General features: G+C 43.9%; 1 protein-coding gene and 1 pseudogene across 1 annotated transcript; both read right to left on the bottom strand.

The window, feature by feature from the left end:
• Positions 1–9,995: 9,995 nt before the first annotated feature.
• LOC147320262 (olfactory receptor 4E1-like) lies at positions 9,996–10,934 on the bottom strand. Its single transcript, XM_086307422.1, has one exon. The coding sequence runs from the start codon at positions 10,932–10,934 to the stop codon at positions 9,996–9,998; it is 939 nt and encodes a 312-aa protein (XP_086163548.1).
• A 1,486-nt stretch (positions 10,935–12,420) lies between these two features.
• On the bottom strand, positions 12,421–15,035 carry LOC147320261 (olfactory receptor 5AC2-like; annotated as a pseudogene).
• Between the last annotated feature and the right edge of the window lie 194 nt (positions 15,036–15,229).

Genomic DNA, 15,229 nt, shown 5'->3' with positions numbered 1-15,229 from the left:
AACCTAGGATCACTGGACTAAATGACTACAGACCCGTGGCTCTGACATCTGTGGTCATGAAGTCATTTGAGCGCCTAGTTCTCTCCCATCTCAAGACCCTCACGGCCCCCCTCCTGGACCCCCTGCAGTTTGCATATAGAGCCAACAGGTCTGTAGACGACGCCATCAACATGGCCCTACACTTCATCCTGCAGCATCTGGACTCCCCAGGAACCTACGCCAGGATCCTGTTTGTGGACTTCAGCTCTGCCTTCAACACCATCCTTCCAGACCATCTCCGAGGCAAGCTTTCCCAGATGAATGTGCCTGATCCCATCTGCCGGTGGATCACTGACTTCCTGACGGACAGGAAGCAGCATGTGAGGCTGGGAAAGAATGTCTCGGACTCCCGAACCATCAGCACCGGCTCCCCTCAGGGCTGTGTTCTTTCTCCTCTGCTCTTCTCCCTGTACACCAACTGCTGCACCTCCACCCACCAGTCTGTCAAGCTAATCAAGTTCGCAGATGACACCACCGTCATTGGGCTCATCTCGGACGGGGACGAGTCTGCCTACAGGAGGGAGGTTGAACGTCTGGTGTCCTGGTGCAGCCACAACAACCTGGTGCTGAATGCCCAGAAGACAGTGGAGATTATTGTGGACTTCAGGAAGCACACAGCCCCACTCCCCCCCATCATCCTGACTGACACCCCCATCACCTCTGTGGACTCATTCCGCTTCCTGGGTACCACCATCACCCAGGACCTGAAGTGGGAGCCCACCATCACCTCCGTCATCAAGAAAGCCCAGCAGAGGATGTACTTCCTGAGGCAGCTGAAGAAATTCAACCTGCCAACACGGACGATGATGCAATTCTACACTGCAATCATCGAGTCCATCCTCACCTCCTCCATCACCGTGTGGTACGCTGGAGCCACTATCAGGGACAAACAGAGACTGCAGCGTGTTGTGCGCTCTGCTGAGAAGGTGATTGGCTGCAGACTCCCATCTCTGCAGGACCTGTACACCTACAGGACACTGCGGCGTGCAGCCCGGATCTCAGCTGACCCTTCTCACCCTGGACACAGTCTGTTTGACCTGCTCCCCTCAGGCAGGAGGCTCCGGTCCATTCGCACCAAAACCTCTCGCCACAAGAACAGTTTCTTCCCCTCTGCTGTTGGACACATGAACAATAACCACATGATTGTCCCCGCCACTAATACATGACCCTACGCTGTGTCACTGCATCATTTCATGTTTGGCACTGATCACCACCTGCACTCATGTATATATCTTTCTACGTAGCACTCATAATTCTTATTCTCATGTATATATCTCATGTATATCTCATGCACATATCTTTCTTTCTACATAGCACTTTAATTCTTATTGTCTGCACTGAAGCACCGCAGCAATTTCCTAATGTTGTAAACCTCAACATCTGGCAATAAACCCATTCTGATTCTGATTCTGATTTGTTACAGCAGAGAGTGGGCAGTGCCAAGTTATATAGCAAAATCAGAGAACACTGGAATAGAATAAGAATAAGATACTGTAAACAACTGTACAGAATAGAATAAAATAAAATAATAATATACACAATAGGATAAAATTGGAATACAAGTGCTATATACAATTGAGTAAAAATACAACTTTGTCAGAAAAAGAGTATTGCACTTAGTCTTATTGCACATGAGTGGGTTTGTGTGTTTGATCAGCTGCAAAGTCTTTGTTGTGGAGTCTGACAGCAGATCGGGTGCCGCAGCCTGCCACTGAAGGAGCTGCTCAGTGCTGTCAGAGTGTCCTGCATGGGTTGGGAGATGTTGTCCAAAAGGGATGACAGCTTAGCCACCATTCTCCTGTCACTCACTACCTCCACTGGGTCCAGAGGGCATCCTAGAACAGAGCTGGCCCTCCAGATCAGTCTCTTCCTGTCCCCAGAAGAGTTGCTGCTGCCCCAGCAGACCACACCGTAAAAGATAGCTGAGGCCACCACAGAGTCATAGAAGGTCTTCAGGAGTGGGACCTTCACTCCAAAAGACAGTACAGCCTGCTCTGCCCTTTCCTGTAGAGGGTGTCCTAATTATGAGTCCAGTCCAGTTTATTGTTCAGATAAACACCAAGGTACCTGTAGCTGTCCACAGCCTCAATGTCCATACCTTGGATGTTCGGTGGTTGCAGTGGAGGATGTTTGTGCCTGCGGAAGTCTACCACCAACTCCTTGGTTTTATTAGTGTTGCTCTGGAGGTAGTTCAGCTGGCACCAGTCCTCAAAGTCCTGAGTCAGTTCTCTGTACTCCTTGTTGTCCCCATCAGTGATGAGGGCGACTATTGCAGAGTCATCAGAGAACTTCTGCAGGAAGCACTGGGTGGAGTTGTGGGAGAAGTCTGCAGTGTAGATGGTGAAGAGGAACGGAGCCAGAACCGTTCCCTGTGGGGCCCCCATACTGCAGACGACTCTGTCCGACACACAGCCCTGAGTTCTCACATACTGTGGTCGGTCAGTGAGGTAGTCCAGAATCCATGTAGTGAGGTGGTGGTCCACTCCGGTGTTTTCCAGCTTGTCCTTCAGGACCATGGGAAGAATAGTGTTGAAGGCACTGGAGAAAAAATCAAATAACATGATTCTCACAGTGCTTCCAGCGGTCTCCAGGTGAGAGAGGGAACGATGTAGGAGGTGAATGACAACATCATCCGCTCCGATGCCAGGCTGGTAGGCAAACTGAAGTGGGTCCAGTGATGAGCTCACCTGGCGCCGAAGCTGAGCCAGGACCAGCCGCTCCATGGTCTTCATCAGGTGGGATGTCAGAGCCACCAGCCTATAGCTGTTGAGGTCCTTGGGGCGTGAGGTCTTTGGCACTGGTACAACACAGGAGGTTTTCAAGAGTTGTGGGATTCTCCCCAGCCTCAGGCTCAGGTTGAAGAGGTTCTCCATCACCCCACACAGTTGGTCTGCACAGGACCTGACGACCCTTGAGCTCATGCCATCTGAACCCCCTGCCTTCTTGGCTTTAATCCTCCCCAGTTCCCTTCTAACCTGGGTTGTTGAGAGAGACAGGCTGGAGCCTTGTGTTGAGTGTGTATTGGATGCTGTTGTTGGGGGTGGGGAGGAGTGAGCAGGGTGAGTAGAGGAGGTGTGAAGTGTCTGAGGTGTCAGAGATGGAACAGATTCAGTTCATTTGCCCACCTCACATCCCTCCCAGGCAGAGAGTTCTGATGTTTGTGGCACGAGATGGTTCTAAGGCCTCTCCAGACTTCACCAGAAGCTGGTTCTCCATCTTCTGCCTGTAGCTGTCCTTCCCATTCATTATCAGCTCTCTCTGCCCCCTTTTCAACTCCTCTTTGTCTCTGGATTTTAAGGCCCTCCTCTTCTGCATGAGGATGGCTTTAATTTCTGCAGTCATCCAGGTTGTTGTTAGAGAAGCACCGCACAGTCCTGGTAGGTACGGTGTTAACCACACAGAAGTTAATATAGTCCATAATGCATGTCACAAGGCTGTCAATGTCCTCTCCGTGGTTGTCACAGATCACCTCCCACACAGTACAGGGTGGGCCATTTATATGGATACACCGTAATAACATGGGAATGGTTGGTGATATTAAAGTCCTGTTTGTGGCACATTAGTATATGTGAGGGGGCAAACTCCTCAAGATGGGTGGTGACCATGGTGGCCATTTAGAAGTCGGCCATCTTGGATACAACTTTTGTTTTTTCAATAGGAAGAGGGCCATGTGACACATCAAACTTATTGGTAATGTCACAAGAAAAACAATGGTGTGCTTGGTTTCAGGGTAACTTTATTCTTTCATGAGTTATTTACAAGTTTCTGACCACTTATAAAATGTGTTCAATGTGCTGCCCATTGTGTTGGATTGTCAATGCAACCCTCTTCTCCCCACTCTTCACACACTGATAGCAACACCGCAGGAGAAATGCCAGCACAGGCATTCAGTATCCGTAGTTTCAGGTGCTGCACATCTCGTATCTTCACACCATAGACAATTGCCTTCAGATGACCCCAAAGATAAAAGTCTAAGGGGGTCCGATCGGGAGACCTTGGGGGCCATTCAACTGGCCCACGACGACCAATCCACTTTCCAGGAAACTGTTCATCTAGGAATGCTCGGACCTGGCACCCGTAATGTGGTGGTGCACCATCCAGCTGGAAAAACTCAGGGAACGTGCCAGCTTCAGTGTACAAAGAGGGAAACACATCATCATGTAGCAATTTCAAATATCCAGTGGCCTTGAGGTTTCCACTGATGAAGAATGGACCCACTATCGTTGTACCCCATATACCACACCAAACCATCACTTTTGTTGTTCCAACAGTCTTGGAGGGATCCATCCAATGTGGGTTAGTGTCAGACCAATAGCGGTGGTTTTGTTTAACTTCACAATTCAAATAAAAGTTTGCCCCATCACTGAACAAAATCTTCTGCGTGGAGTTTGTAAGGGTGCCATTTGTGAGTAGCTAATATCCGCCGAAGGGATGTTCGACTAATGCCACTCTCCAGTGACATGCGGTGAGTGCTACGCTGTGGGCTCTTGCTGAATGAAGCTAGGACAGCCACTGATGTTTCTTCATTAGTGACAGTTTTCTTGCCTCCACTTTTGGCAAATCCAACACTGAACCAGTTTCATGAAACTTAGCAAGCAGTTTGCTAACTGTAGCATGGGAGATGGGTGGTCTTGTAGGGTGTCTTGCATTGAAATCTGCTGCAATGACCCGGTTACTGCGTTCACCAGATATAAACACAATTTCAATCCGCTCCTCACGTGTTAACCTCTTCAACATGTCAATGGTTGTGAACAAAGAGAAACTTGACATTAACAATAAGTTTGATGTGTCACATGGCCCTCTTCCTATTGAAAAAACAAAAGTTGTATCCAAGATGGCCGACTTCTAAATGGCCACCATGGTCACCACCCATCTTGAGGAGTTTGCCCCCTCACATATACTAATGTGCCACAAACAGGACTTTAATATCACCAACCATTTCCATGTTATTACGGTGTATCCATATAAATGGCCCACCCTGTAGACTCCAAACAGTCCTTAAGAGCCTCCTCGCTCTCCTCCGACCATCTCTGCACTGTGTGTGGCTCCCTCTGCACTAAGGGCTCATACACAGGGACAAGGTACACCAGGTTGTGATCAGATCTGCCCAGGAGAGGTAGAGGTAATGAACTGTATGCCTCTTCAGCATTGGCATACAGTAAGTCCAGTGTTTTATTGTCTCTGGTTGGGCATGCCACGTACTGGGTGAAGGTGGGCAGCGTGGAGTTCAGTGAGACATGATTAAAGTCCCCTGATATTAAAAGAAGGGCTCTCTGAGATGACAACAGAGTGGAAAGAGTCACAGGCTGCATCCGCGTTGGCCGAAGGGGGAACATACGCTGTTATCGCAATAACATGTGAGAATTCCCTGGGGATGTAGTACGGACGCATGCTAATGGCTAACAGCTCGATGTCTCTGTGGCAGAGTTGTTCTTTCACAGTGATGTGCCCAGGATTACACCATCTGTCATCAACAAACACTGCCAGTCCCCTGCCTTTCCTCTTACCGCTCTCTCTCGTCCTGTCCACCCAGAGCAGCTGGAATCCCAGGTAGCGTCACACTTGTGTCCGGAGTCAGCGGTGTTAGCCAGGACTCTGTTAGCATCATGATGCTACATGGTGTATAATGTCTCCTTCTCAGATGACGGCGCTCCCTCCCAGCACCACACCCCCGTCTTTTCTTCCTCAGCTCGCTGGGAATGTCAAGTCTATCTGCCCGCAGTATCGCTGCGGGACACAGTGCTAACGGCTGATCCCTACTGTAAACAAAGGATCCATGTGCTGGGTCCCCAAACACAGGTGAAAAAAGTGGAAAAAAACAGAGAAAAACGACTAAAACTAGCACAAAACGGTAGAACATGATTGCAGAGTCTAATTGCTAATACTTTAGTTATAAAAATGAGAAAGACTGAAACTCAGAATGAGCAGAGCTGCTGTAACAGACTGTCACACACGGGGGGCGCCAGAAGTGAGTATATACATACAAATTTTCACCTGGCAGGAGAACGAACAATAGTCTTTTAAGGCTACTGCAGATGTAAACATTCCCCACTAGCTCATCTTAGTTGCTCTCTGGCACAGCTACAAGCCATGTGAGTTCATAGCCCCTCCCGCTAGAGTGTACTACCCCAGTCGACTGTCGTAAAGCAGCTGCAAATCAATGGCAATTAAAAAAAACAAAAAGTCATTGCAGAACATTTTATAACAGAACACCCAATATAGCGATATACATATATACTGAATATCACACAATATCAAATAACTAAAGAAACACTGGGTTATATAAACAATCTTGGTTTCAAAATAAAGTTAACACTTTTGAGATTTCTTCACAGGTGTAAATATTGCAGCAGATCTTATTGTGTCAAAGTTACTGAAGCTAGAACACAGAAAAAGTAAGTAGAATAGTAGTTATTCATTTATTTTTTAGCATATAACCTTTTTGAAAATATGCTTTGGCTCACATTTTAATTCAGAAATTTAGTCTTCAACATATAAACATCATCTGTGCTAAGATTTATGATTCTAAAATGAAACAGCAAAAACTTACAGCACTGTTAATCCATGAATGTTAAGGTGTTGCACAGGCCTGTTCAATTGTGGGACACCATATTTAGGTCTTAGGACTTAGACTTAGGTCCTCCTGCGCCATTTTCCACATTGGGCGGCAAGTGTCCGCCAGCATACTCGATCAGCTGCGGCTGCTTTGGCCTCATCCTATGCAATGTCTATGGCACGTAAGTCATCGATGAAGGTCCTCCGCCATGTTGTATGGGGGCAGCCTGGTTTGCATCTTCCATGGGGTGGGTTACATGTGATGGCGAGCTTAGGCAGTCAATGTGGGGGGTGACGTAGAACATGACCTCCAAAGAGTACACGCCGCTCAGTCACAATGTCCTGGAGGGGACGTGTGGCAGTTCGACGGTGTACTTCTTTGTTGGTGACGTGGTTGTGGTAGGAGACCTCCAGGATTCGTTTTAGCCATCACTGCTGGGCCACATTGAGTCTTTTGGTGATTCTGGCTGATATTTTCCACGTCTTACAAGCGTAGATCGCAGTAGGTATAACGATGGAGTTGAGCAGGCGAATCTTCATCGCCAGATCGATCTTTTGGGGTAGACCGTGATTCATATCCTCGAGTGCCTGCAGTCCTACCGTAATGGGTTCCTGTGTCATCATGTAACCTATCCTCATGACCTTGGTCTTGTTTCTACTGATCCGTAAGCCCACCTTGGCTGCCTCTTGCTCCAAGCATGATGTCATAGCAGTCATGTTTTTCTGGACATCGGCCAACAAAGGGATGTCGTCTGCAAAGTCGAGGTCCTTCAGGCGTGTTGGTGGTTGCCAGGGTATCCCAAAGCCATCTTGGTCCATGGCACTCCACATAACAAAGTCGATGACAAGAAGGAACAGGAAGAGAGGAGAGAGGATACACCCTTGCCTCACACCGGTCTTGATGGTGAAGAAATCCGTATAGCCGTCTTCCGTGCAGATGCAGCAACTGGAACTGGAGGTAGAGAGTTTGGAATATTTTGACAAACTGCTCAGGGATGCCATATGACCGGGCAATATTCCAGAGGGAATCTAAATGGACACTATCAATGCCTTTGTGAAATCGACAAAAGTAATTGAGAGGCATTAAACTCTGTTCGATGATGGTACGCAAGATGAAAATCTGTTCTATGTATGATTGGCCACTGCGAAATCCAGCTTGTTCTTCCCGGAGTTTCTGGTCCACATGCAGTGGATACTATACATGTTGATATTTGCATTAAAGGCGTGACGGCATGGAGGATTACGTAACTCGTGAGCCCCTTTGCCCCCGGTATCGGGGGCGTTGGGGCTTAACTTAAAAAGACCCGCTCTGATGAAAAAGGGTGTGATACTTGATATTTAATTCTTTTGTCCTCAGATTTTAAAACACTGGGAAAGTAATTCTTAAGAGGCAAAAAAGGAGAAAAACAAATTTCTAGGATTAAGCATAAGGATATTTTGACCTCATAAATATTTGAGCATGCATCTTTCTCTAGTGTGACTGTTAAAAATAAGATTTGCAAAATATTTTTGGTCACAATTTAGCAACCATGAGACATTCAAGAATTGATCTACTTATACATTATCTTTACATTATTTGAAGGTTTCTGTAATTTTGCTTTCCTGCAAAGATGCCATGTCCATTTCCTGCCATTAAGTGTCCAGATACATGAGTTGGCATGCAGTATATTGATTTGTTGAGTCATTCTGATTCAATAAAAGGACTAGATGTTACAATCCCTGATACTGCATTGTTTCAAATGGAGAACGTTTCAGCGGGCCCAGGTCTGGGGTTGAGGGGCTGGTCCTCGGCTTGTCCCCCTCTCTGAAAAATGGGAGTCCACATCTCCGAGGATCTCACCTGGATGACCAACTGCTCCAAGCTGGTCAAGAAGGCTCACCAGCGCCACTTCTTCTTGAGGACTCTGAGGAAGAACCACCTGTCCTCAGACATCCTGGTGAACTTCTATCCCTGCACCATGGAGAGCATCCTGACCAACTGTATAACAGTCTGGTACGGGAACTGCTCTGCCTCGGACCGGAAGGCATTGCAGAGGGTCGTGAAAACTGCCCAGCGCATCGCCGGAGCACCACTTCCTGCCATAAAAGACATCTACAGGAAGCGGTGTCTGAAAAGGGCTGGGAAAATCATCAAAGACCCCAATCACCCATGGACTCTTCACCCTCCTGCCCTCTGGGAGGCGCTACAGGAGCCTCCGGACTAAGACCACCAGGTACCGGAACAGCTTCTTCCCCACAGCTGTCAGACTCCTGAACTCTGCCTCCTGACATCTGACCCACGTTAACACATGGACTGAACATACACACACCCACAATGGACAACTGTACCCTCAAACACACAATAATAACATGGACTGAACCACCACTCACAACCACCAGCACTTTATATAGCCTCTGTAGAAACTATCTACACCCTCACTTATCTTAACTGCACTACTGTATAGCTCTGTGTAAATAATCATTCTGTACATTCGATAATCTTTAACCCTACAACTGTTTACAACTTGCATAGTTCCCATTTCTGTATAGCTGTATATCTCAGATTCTGTAAAGTTATTTATTTCATTCTGTATAGTTTTCATATTTATATCCTGTTCATAGCTTGTACTCACTACAGCCTGTACATACTTATAGTTATAGAATATTCACAACATACCTCATACCGTGTACATTATAACATAATAGACCCATTTCTGTAATATACTCACATATCTATATTATTGCTAATATATATTGTAATATATCTATATCACTAAAGCACTTCTGGATGGATGCAAACTGCATTTCGTTGCCCTGTACCTGTGACATGTGCAATGACAATAAAGTTGAATTCTATTCTATTCTAAAATGCTGATGGATACTGATGCTCCTCTTGGTTCGTGAAAGGTTGAGCATTGATGTGTTTCCTCTTGCACTCAACTTTCTTGCCTAGACACCTAAGCCCTGGTTGTGTCTCCATGTGTATTTGCCTTGAGTAAGGCTTGTCCTACAACCAACCATTTTTCAGAGAAGAAATAGCTTCAGTGATACATTGAAAGTGGTGTGGATGTGAACCCTATGCTCAAAAAACTTTAAGGGAATTTTTGGTTAAAAAAAAGGAAAGGAAAAGAAGCACAGTAGTTCTTTTTTTATTCACAACACAGGTCAATATTAGGTAATGTAGGTGATTATGGCATCCTCTGGTTACACGAATCATTCTTTAATATGAAAATATGTAATATTTGGCTTTTGTAAACTGTTCTCACAATCACACATTAATGTTGTTGATGATTTAGACCTCAAAGTGTTTTAACTGGTGTTCGCTGCTGTGAGTACAGCTATATGTCCATAATTTCACTGATGTAATTAAAAACTATGTACACATCACTGAAGACACATTCTGTACATGTTTTGCTCCCGTATCATTGTAAATGCCCTTTCCTCTGAAACAAGGCCACAATCTTCTGCCTAATCTCTTTAATCTGCAGCCCATAGATGACAGCATTGAGCGCCGGCAGGGCTACTTCACCCACAGTGCTCACCATCTTCCTGTGGTCGGAAAGATGAGGGAAACGGTGCAGGATGATGATGATGAAGGCTGAGAACATTAAGATGATGTACAGAGTGAGGTGGGTGGCACAGGTCTGCAGAGCCTTGCTATTTATTGTCTTGGTTTTGCTCCGCAAACACACAGTGGCAATTTTAATGTAGGTGAGAGTCACGCTGCCAATGGAGGAGCCCAGCAGGAGCACGCTGTAGCTCAGGCCAAACACGTGGTTGATGACGACATCCTCACAGGAGAGTTTGAAAAGGGAGGCGTTGTCGCAGTGCACGTTGTCTATGAATCTCCTGCAGCGTGAAAGGCGGATCGTGAGACTGAGGAGGATCGACACCATGACAAACACCACCGCCCACGCTGCCACCGACAGCTTTACCACCATCCAGTTGGTCATTATGATGGTGTAGCGCAGCGGGTTGCAAATGGCCATGTATCGATCAAAAGTCATGGTCATGAGTATAGTGTGACACACGCCTCCATAGAGATTAACACAGAAGGCCTGAACGACACAGACGATGTAATGAATGTATCGCTCCGAGTCAGACACATAAAGATCTCTGAGTATATGAGGAACCACTATGGTGGACCCAAACACTTCATTTACACTCATGTTGCAGAACAGCAAGTACATTGGCTGGTGCAGGCTCCTTTCCATAAAGATCAACACCACCAAGCCAATGTTAGCCACCATGATGAAAATGTACACGAGGAGGAGGGAGATAAAGGCAGCAATAGAGAACTTCGGGGTGACCTTTAAGCCCCCCAGGATCAGGATATCTGCATTTAAGCTCTGGTTGTCCATATTTTACTGTGAATATCCAGTAGTAAGTCCTAGTTTATCCTGTACATCCTGTAGTATTAACGACAAACACGACAGCAGCAATGCACAGACAATCAACAGCAATTTATCCAGCATCAGACAACAGAGGCGATCATATTTGTCACATTTAAAAGTTGAATAAAGATTACCAGACTCTTAAACTGGTCTCTTTCCACATCTGCATTATCAAGAAAGACATTTTGAAAGCGTTGCTCTGATAGTTTGGTTTCTAAAGTTCAGAGCTACTCGAACAAAAGCAGGAGACAGCAGACATCCATATTTCTCCCACCCTCCCATAAACCACCGTCCATGCCCAAACATGAAGAAAGTCCCAGACGCTTTTATGTGTTTCATCAGTAGTCATCAGCTGCAACTTCACATGTTGGCAGGTCAGCTGTTGCTAAGCAACTTCCTCCCAAGACAGATCTGTTAAGACGATGATGCACTGAACGATGTGTTTTATATGTGACACATATCCTTATTGATATATGGTTTTTGCCTCTGAAAGCTCAGATGTTCAGTCTTAATTAAAAGAGTTCACCAAAAGTATTGCATTAGAAAGTACAGCCATTTCTATACTCAAAGGTTTTTAGTGAAGATCAATGTAGATTCACTATTGGAGGGAAATCTTCCCAATGGGTTCGGGTGGGTCGCCTTTAAAATGTATGTTTCCATATGAGTTTCAGATGTTTAATGTGAACAACCACCATCGTAACAGGAGATTTATGACAGGAAAGAAGAAGAAGGCGAACAGACACATTTCATCATCTTTAAGTTAAAGAAATGTATTTTTTTCATGTATTATTGTAAATAAAAATTTTACCAACCATCACTCATGTGTTTATGGGTAGTTTGGTTTTCCTAATGAATGTTATTGGGATTGTTAACCATGATAGTACAACTGCTATTTTTATTCTGATCACATAAACCTGTTTTGTAGAATGTTTCCAGGATCTTTTGTGACTAAAATTATTTTCTAAAAATTATCATTGAAAAAGCTTTTAGACAAATTGATATAACACTCCTTTTAAAAGCTGGCACATTCTGGCTCTTATACTAGAGAGCCCTCTCTTATTTCTCTGTGATGTTCATACATTAGTGTGCTCTGTGGAGAGACTAGTAACCATCAGTGCACGATTTTTGGTTATTTGGCATTGTACTGCAAGGGATAACCCTAAATAAAAATCCTGCAGTTAATCTCAGATGGATGCTACATTTGTGTGTATGTTTTGCAATTTTATCACACTCACTTCTTTATCAGTGGAACAGTTTTCAGGTGTTCTTACATTAGGCACCTTTTCATCTTTTAATATCCACCAGGCTGCATGACAACTGATGCATGCATGTGACTGAAATACAACCTAATTCTAATCTCGAGGTATGGTCACCTGGTGGATGTGAACTATAATTATATTTAAATAAGCATATTTCTTCTTACTTAAATATTTATTTAGATGGCAAAATCTTTCTAAAGTGCAACAGCTTTGACAGGAATTGTTGTATCTCTTTTGGCTGCACACCAGTCAAAAGAGATACAACTGAGTATAACGAGGAAGCGATGCAGAGTAATAAAGGGAATCCCAGTAAATAACATAATCATGCAGACAAAGAGGTAGGTGCTGCAGGTCTTTAACCCTTTAAGACCTACCATAGAACCAAGTCCGCCAGAGCTTATATTATATTTTTACATGCTGTGGAGCCATTTTTGGGAGCATTTCAAGTTGCTATACATCAATACAACCATTATAGCCCAGATTTTAATAATATGTATTCATTAAGTACATAGTAATTACATAAATTGCAAAAAAGTGCAATAAACTACAAAAAAATTGAAAATCGTTTTTGCTTTTTTAACATATATTTGTAGTTAGAGAAATTTAAGAGTCTTATCCCTCAAAACTGTAATTACAAAAAAGTTGCACAAAATAGTTTCCCACCACAGGAAATTTATTTTGAGTGTCTTCATAGTTTTATTTTTGAAATACACCAATTTTTATACACTGCAGGAAAAACGAAAATAAATATTATACTGCAAATTTGCAAAAAAGCAGCATATGCATCAAAATAAACTATTTCCAGCAGTGCAATATGAGTCCTCAGCATCCCAGAAACGACACAGAAAGTCATAAAGTCAAAGATAACTTTTAAAAAGACGAGTATAGGCCCTGAGGCCCTGATCGCAAAAAAGACTACATTTCCGCGAAAATGACGTCACTTCCGGTTTCGGGCAGGTAATGGCGGAAATCCAAAAGTTCACGCTGACGTCTATTCCAACGTAGGAAGTGTTTTGAACAGCTGATCAGATCGGTAAAGCGTGTTTCTGGAATATTATGTTTTTGTTCCTGCAAGAGCTTTTTATGCAGTTTTTGCAAAGCTTTATGTGGAAGGAAACCGTGACCGAGGACAAGCTAATGGCATAAGATGTAAGTACAACTCCTCCGGTTTCATATGCAAAAAAAATTATTGCGCTAGCTCACGTGGTTGCAGAGCTACCGGGATTTAAAAATAGTTACGCAAAACAGAGCGTTCCCGCTCCGATCGGCTCTAAAGGGTTAACCCTTTAAAGCCGGTCAGAGCAGCACGCTCCGTTTTGCGCAACTATTTTTAAATCCTGGTAGCTCTGCAACCACGTGAGCTAGCACAATAATTTTTTTTGCATATGAAACCGGAGGAGTTGTACTTACATCTGATGCCATCAGCTTGTCCTCGGTCACAGTTTCCTTCCACATATAGCTTTCCAAAAACTGCATAAAACCACTTGCAGCAACAAAAACATAATATTCCAGAAACACGCTTTGCCAATCGATCAGCTGTTTGTTACCTGCCCGAAACCGGAAGTGACGTCATTTTGCGGAAATGTAGTTTTTTTTACCATCAGGGCCTTATGAGCCTATACTGGTGTTTTTAAAAGTTATGTTTGACTTTATGACTTTCTGTGTCATTTCTGGGATGCTGAGGACTCATATTGCACTGCTGGAAATAGTTTATTTTGATGCATATGCTGTTATTTTTGCAAATTTGCATTTTAATATTTATTTTCGTTTTTCCTGCAATATATAAAAATTGGCGTATTTCAAAAAGAAAACTATGAAGACACTTAAAATAAATTTCTTGTGGTGGGGAACTATTTTGTGCAACTTTTTTGTATTTACAGTTTTGAGGGATAAGCCTCTTAAATTTCTCTAACTAGAAATATATGTTAAAAAACAAAAACAATTTTCAATTTTTTTGTAGTTTATTGCACTTTTTTGCAATTTATGTAAGTACTATGCACTTAATGCAGACATATTATTACAATTTGGGCTATAATGGTTGTATTGATGTATAGCAACTTGAAATGCTCCCAAAAATGGCTCCACAGCATGTAAAAATATACTATAAGCTCTGGCGGACTTGGTTCTATGGTAGGTCTTAAAGGGTTAAGGCTTTACTGTTCAAAGACTTATTCTTGCTGGTCACACAGTCCACCGTAATCTGAGTATAGGTCAGCACTATTGTACAGAACCTGTGAACAGGATCACAGTGAAGGTGAGCCCATAGACATTGTTAATGACCACACTGTCACAGGACAGCTTAAACAATGAGGGTCACAAAAAGGGTTTGTGATCATGGTCCTGCATCAACTTAGCCATATGGTCAGTCCGAGCAGAACCCCGACCAAAACGAAGGCCACTCCCCAGGCCAGAACCGTCAGCTCGATCATCATTTTGTTGGTCATTATGAAAGCATATCGCAGAGGGTTACAGATGGCCACATATCTGTCAAAAGCCATAATCATAAGCACAGTGTGGGAAGTGGTGACATACATATGTGTGGTAAAAGCCTGAATAAGACACTCATGATAACTGGTGAGGCGCTCAGATGGAGGCAGCAGAATATCTGAAAGCAAACGGGGGCTCATGATAGATGATGATGAAGATTTTGGTCGATGAAAACCAGGAGTACGATTCCGATATTGGATGTCATAATAAGTATGTAGGAGAAAAGGAAAAGGAAAAAGAAAAAGATTGGATATTTGGAAACCTCTGAGACCTTTAATCCCTCCAGCTGCAGAGTAAAGCTGTTGAATGTGTAGTTTTCCATCAGAAAGTATCCAAATAAAAATGGCATATTTGTCACATTTATGGCTTTTTTCCAGAATAAATGAGACACGTCAGGAACCAAAAATTCAGGTAAGAGTGGCAGCTTTTAAGAACTAAAGGAAATAATTTGAACCAAGATTTATTTTTAGTTCAGACACTTGGTAGTCTTTGGGCTATACATTGCCTTTTTACTTA

The sequence above is a fragment of the Aulonocara sp. 'chitande type north' Nkhata Bay genome, linkage group LG10 (genome assembly GCF_057382095.1).
Source record: "Aulonocara sp. 'chitande type north' Nkhata Bay isolate Kocher_YH1m ecotype deep benthic linkage group LG10, A_spYH_male_GT1.1, whole genome shotgun sequence".
Classification (NCBI taxonomy): domain Eukaryota; kingdom Metazoa; phylum Chordata; class Actinopteri; order Cichliformes; family Cichlidae; genus Aulonocara; species Aulonocara sp. 'chitande type north' Nkhata Bay.
Note: the sequence above shows the minus strand (reverse complement) of the source record. Positions and strands in the feature narration are given on the sequence as shown.

Excerpts from the sequence above, each read along its gene's own strand:
- LOC147320262 (XM_086307422.1), bottom strand. The coding sequence starts at position 10,934 with ATGGACAACCAGAGCTTAAATGCAGATATCCTGATCCTGGGGGGCTTA.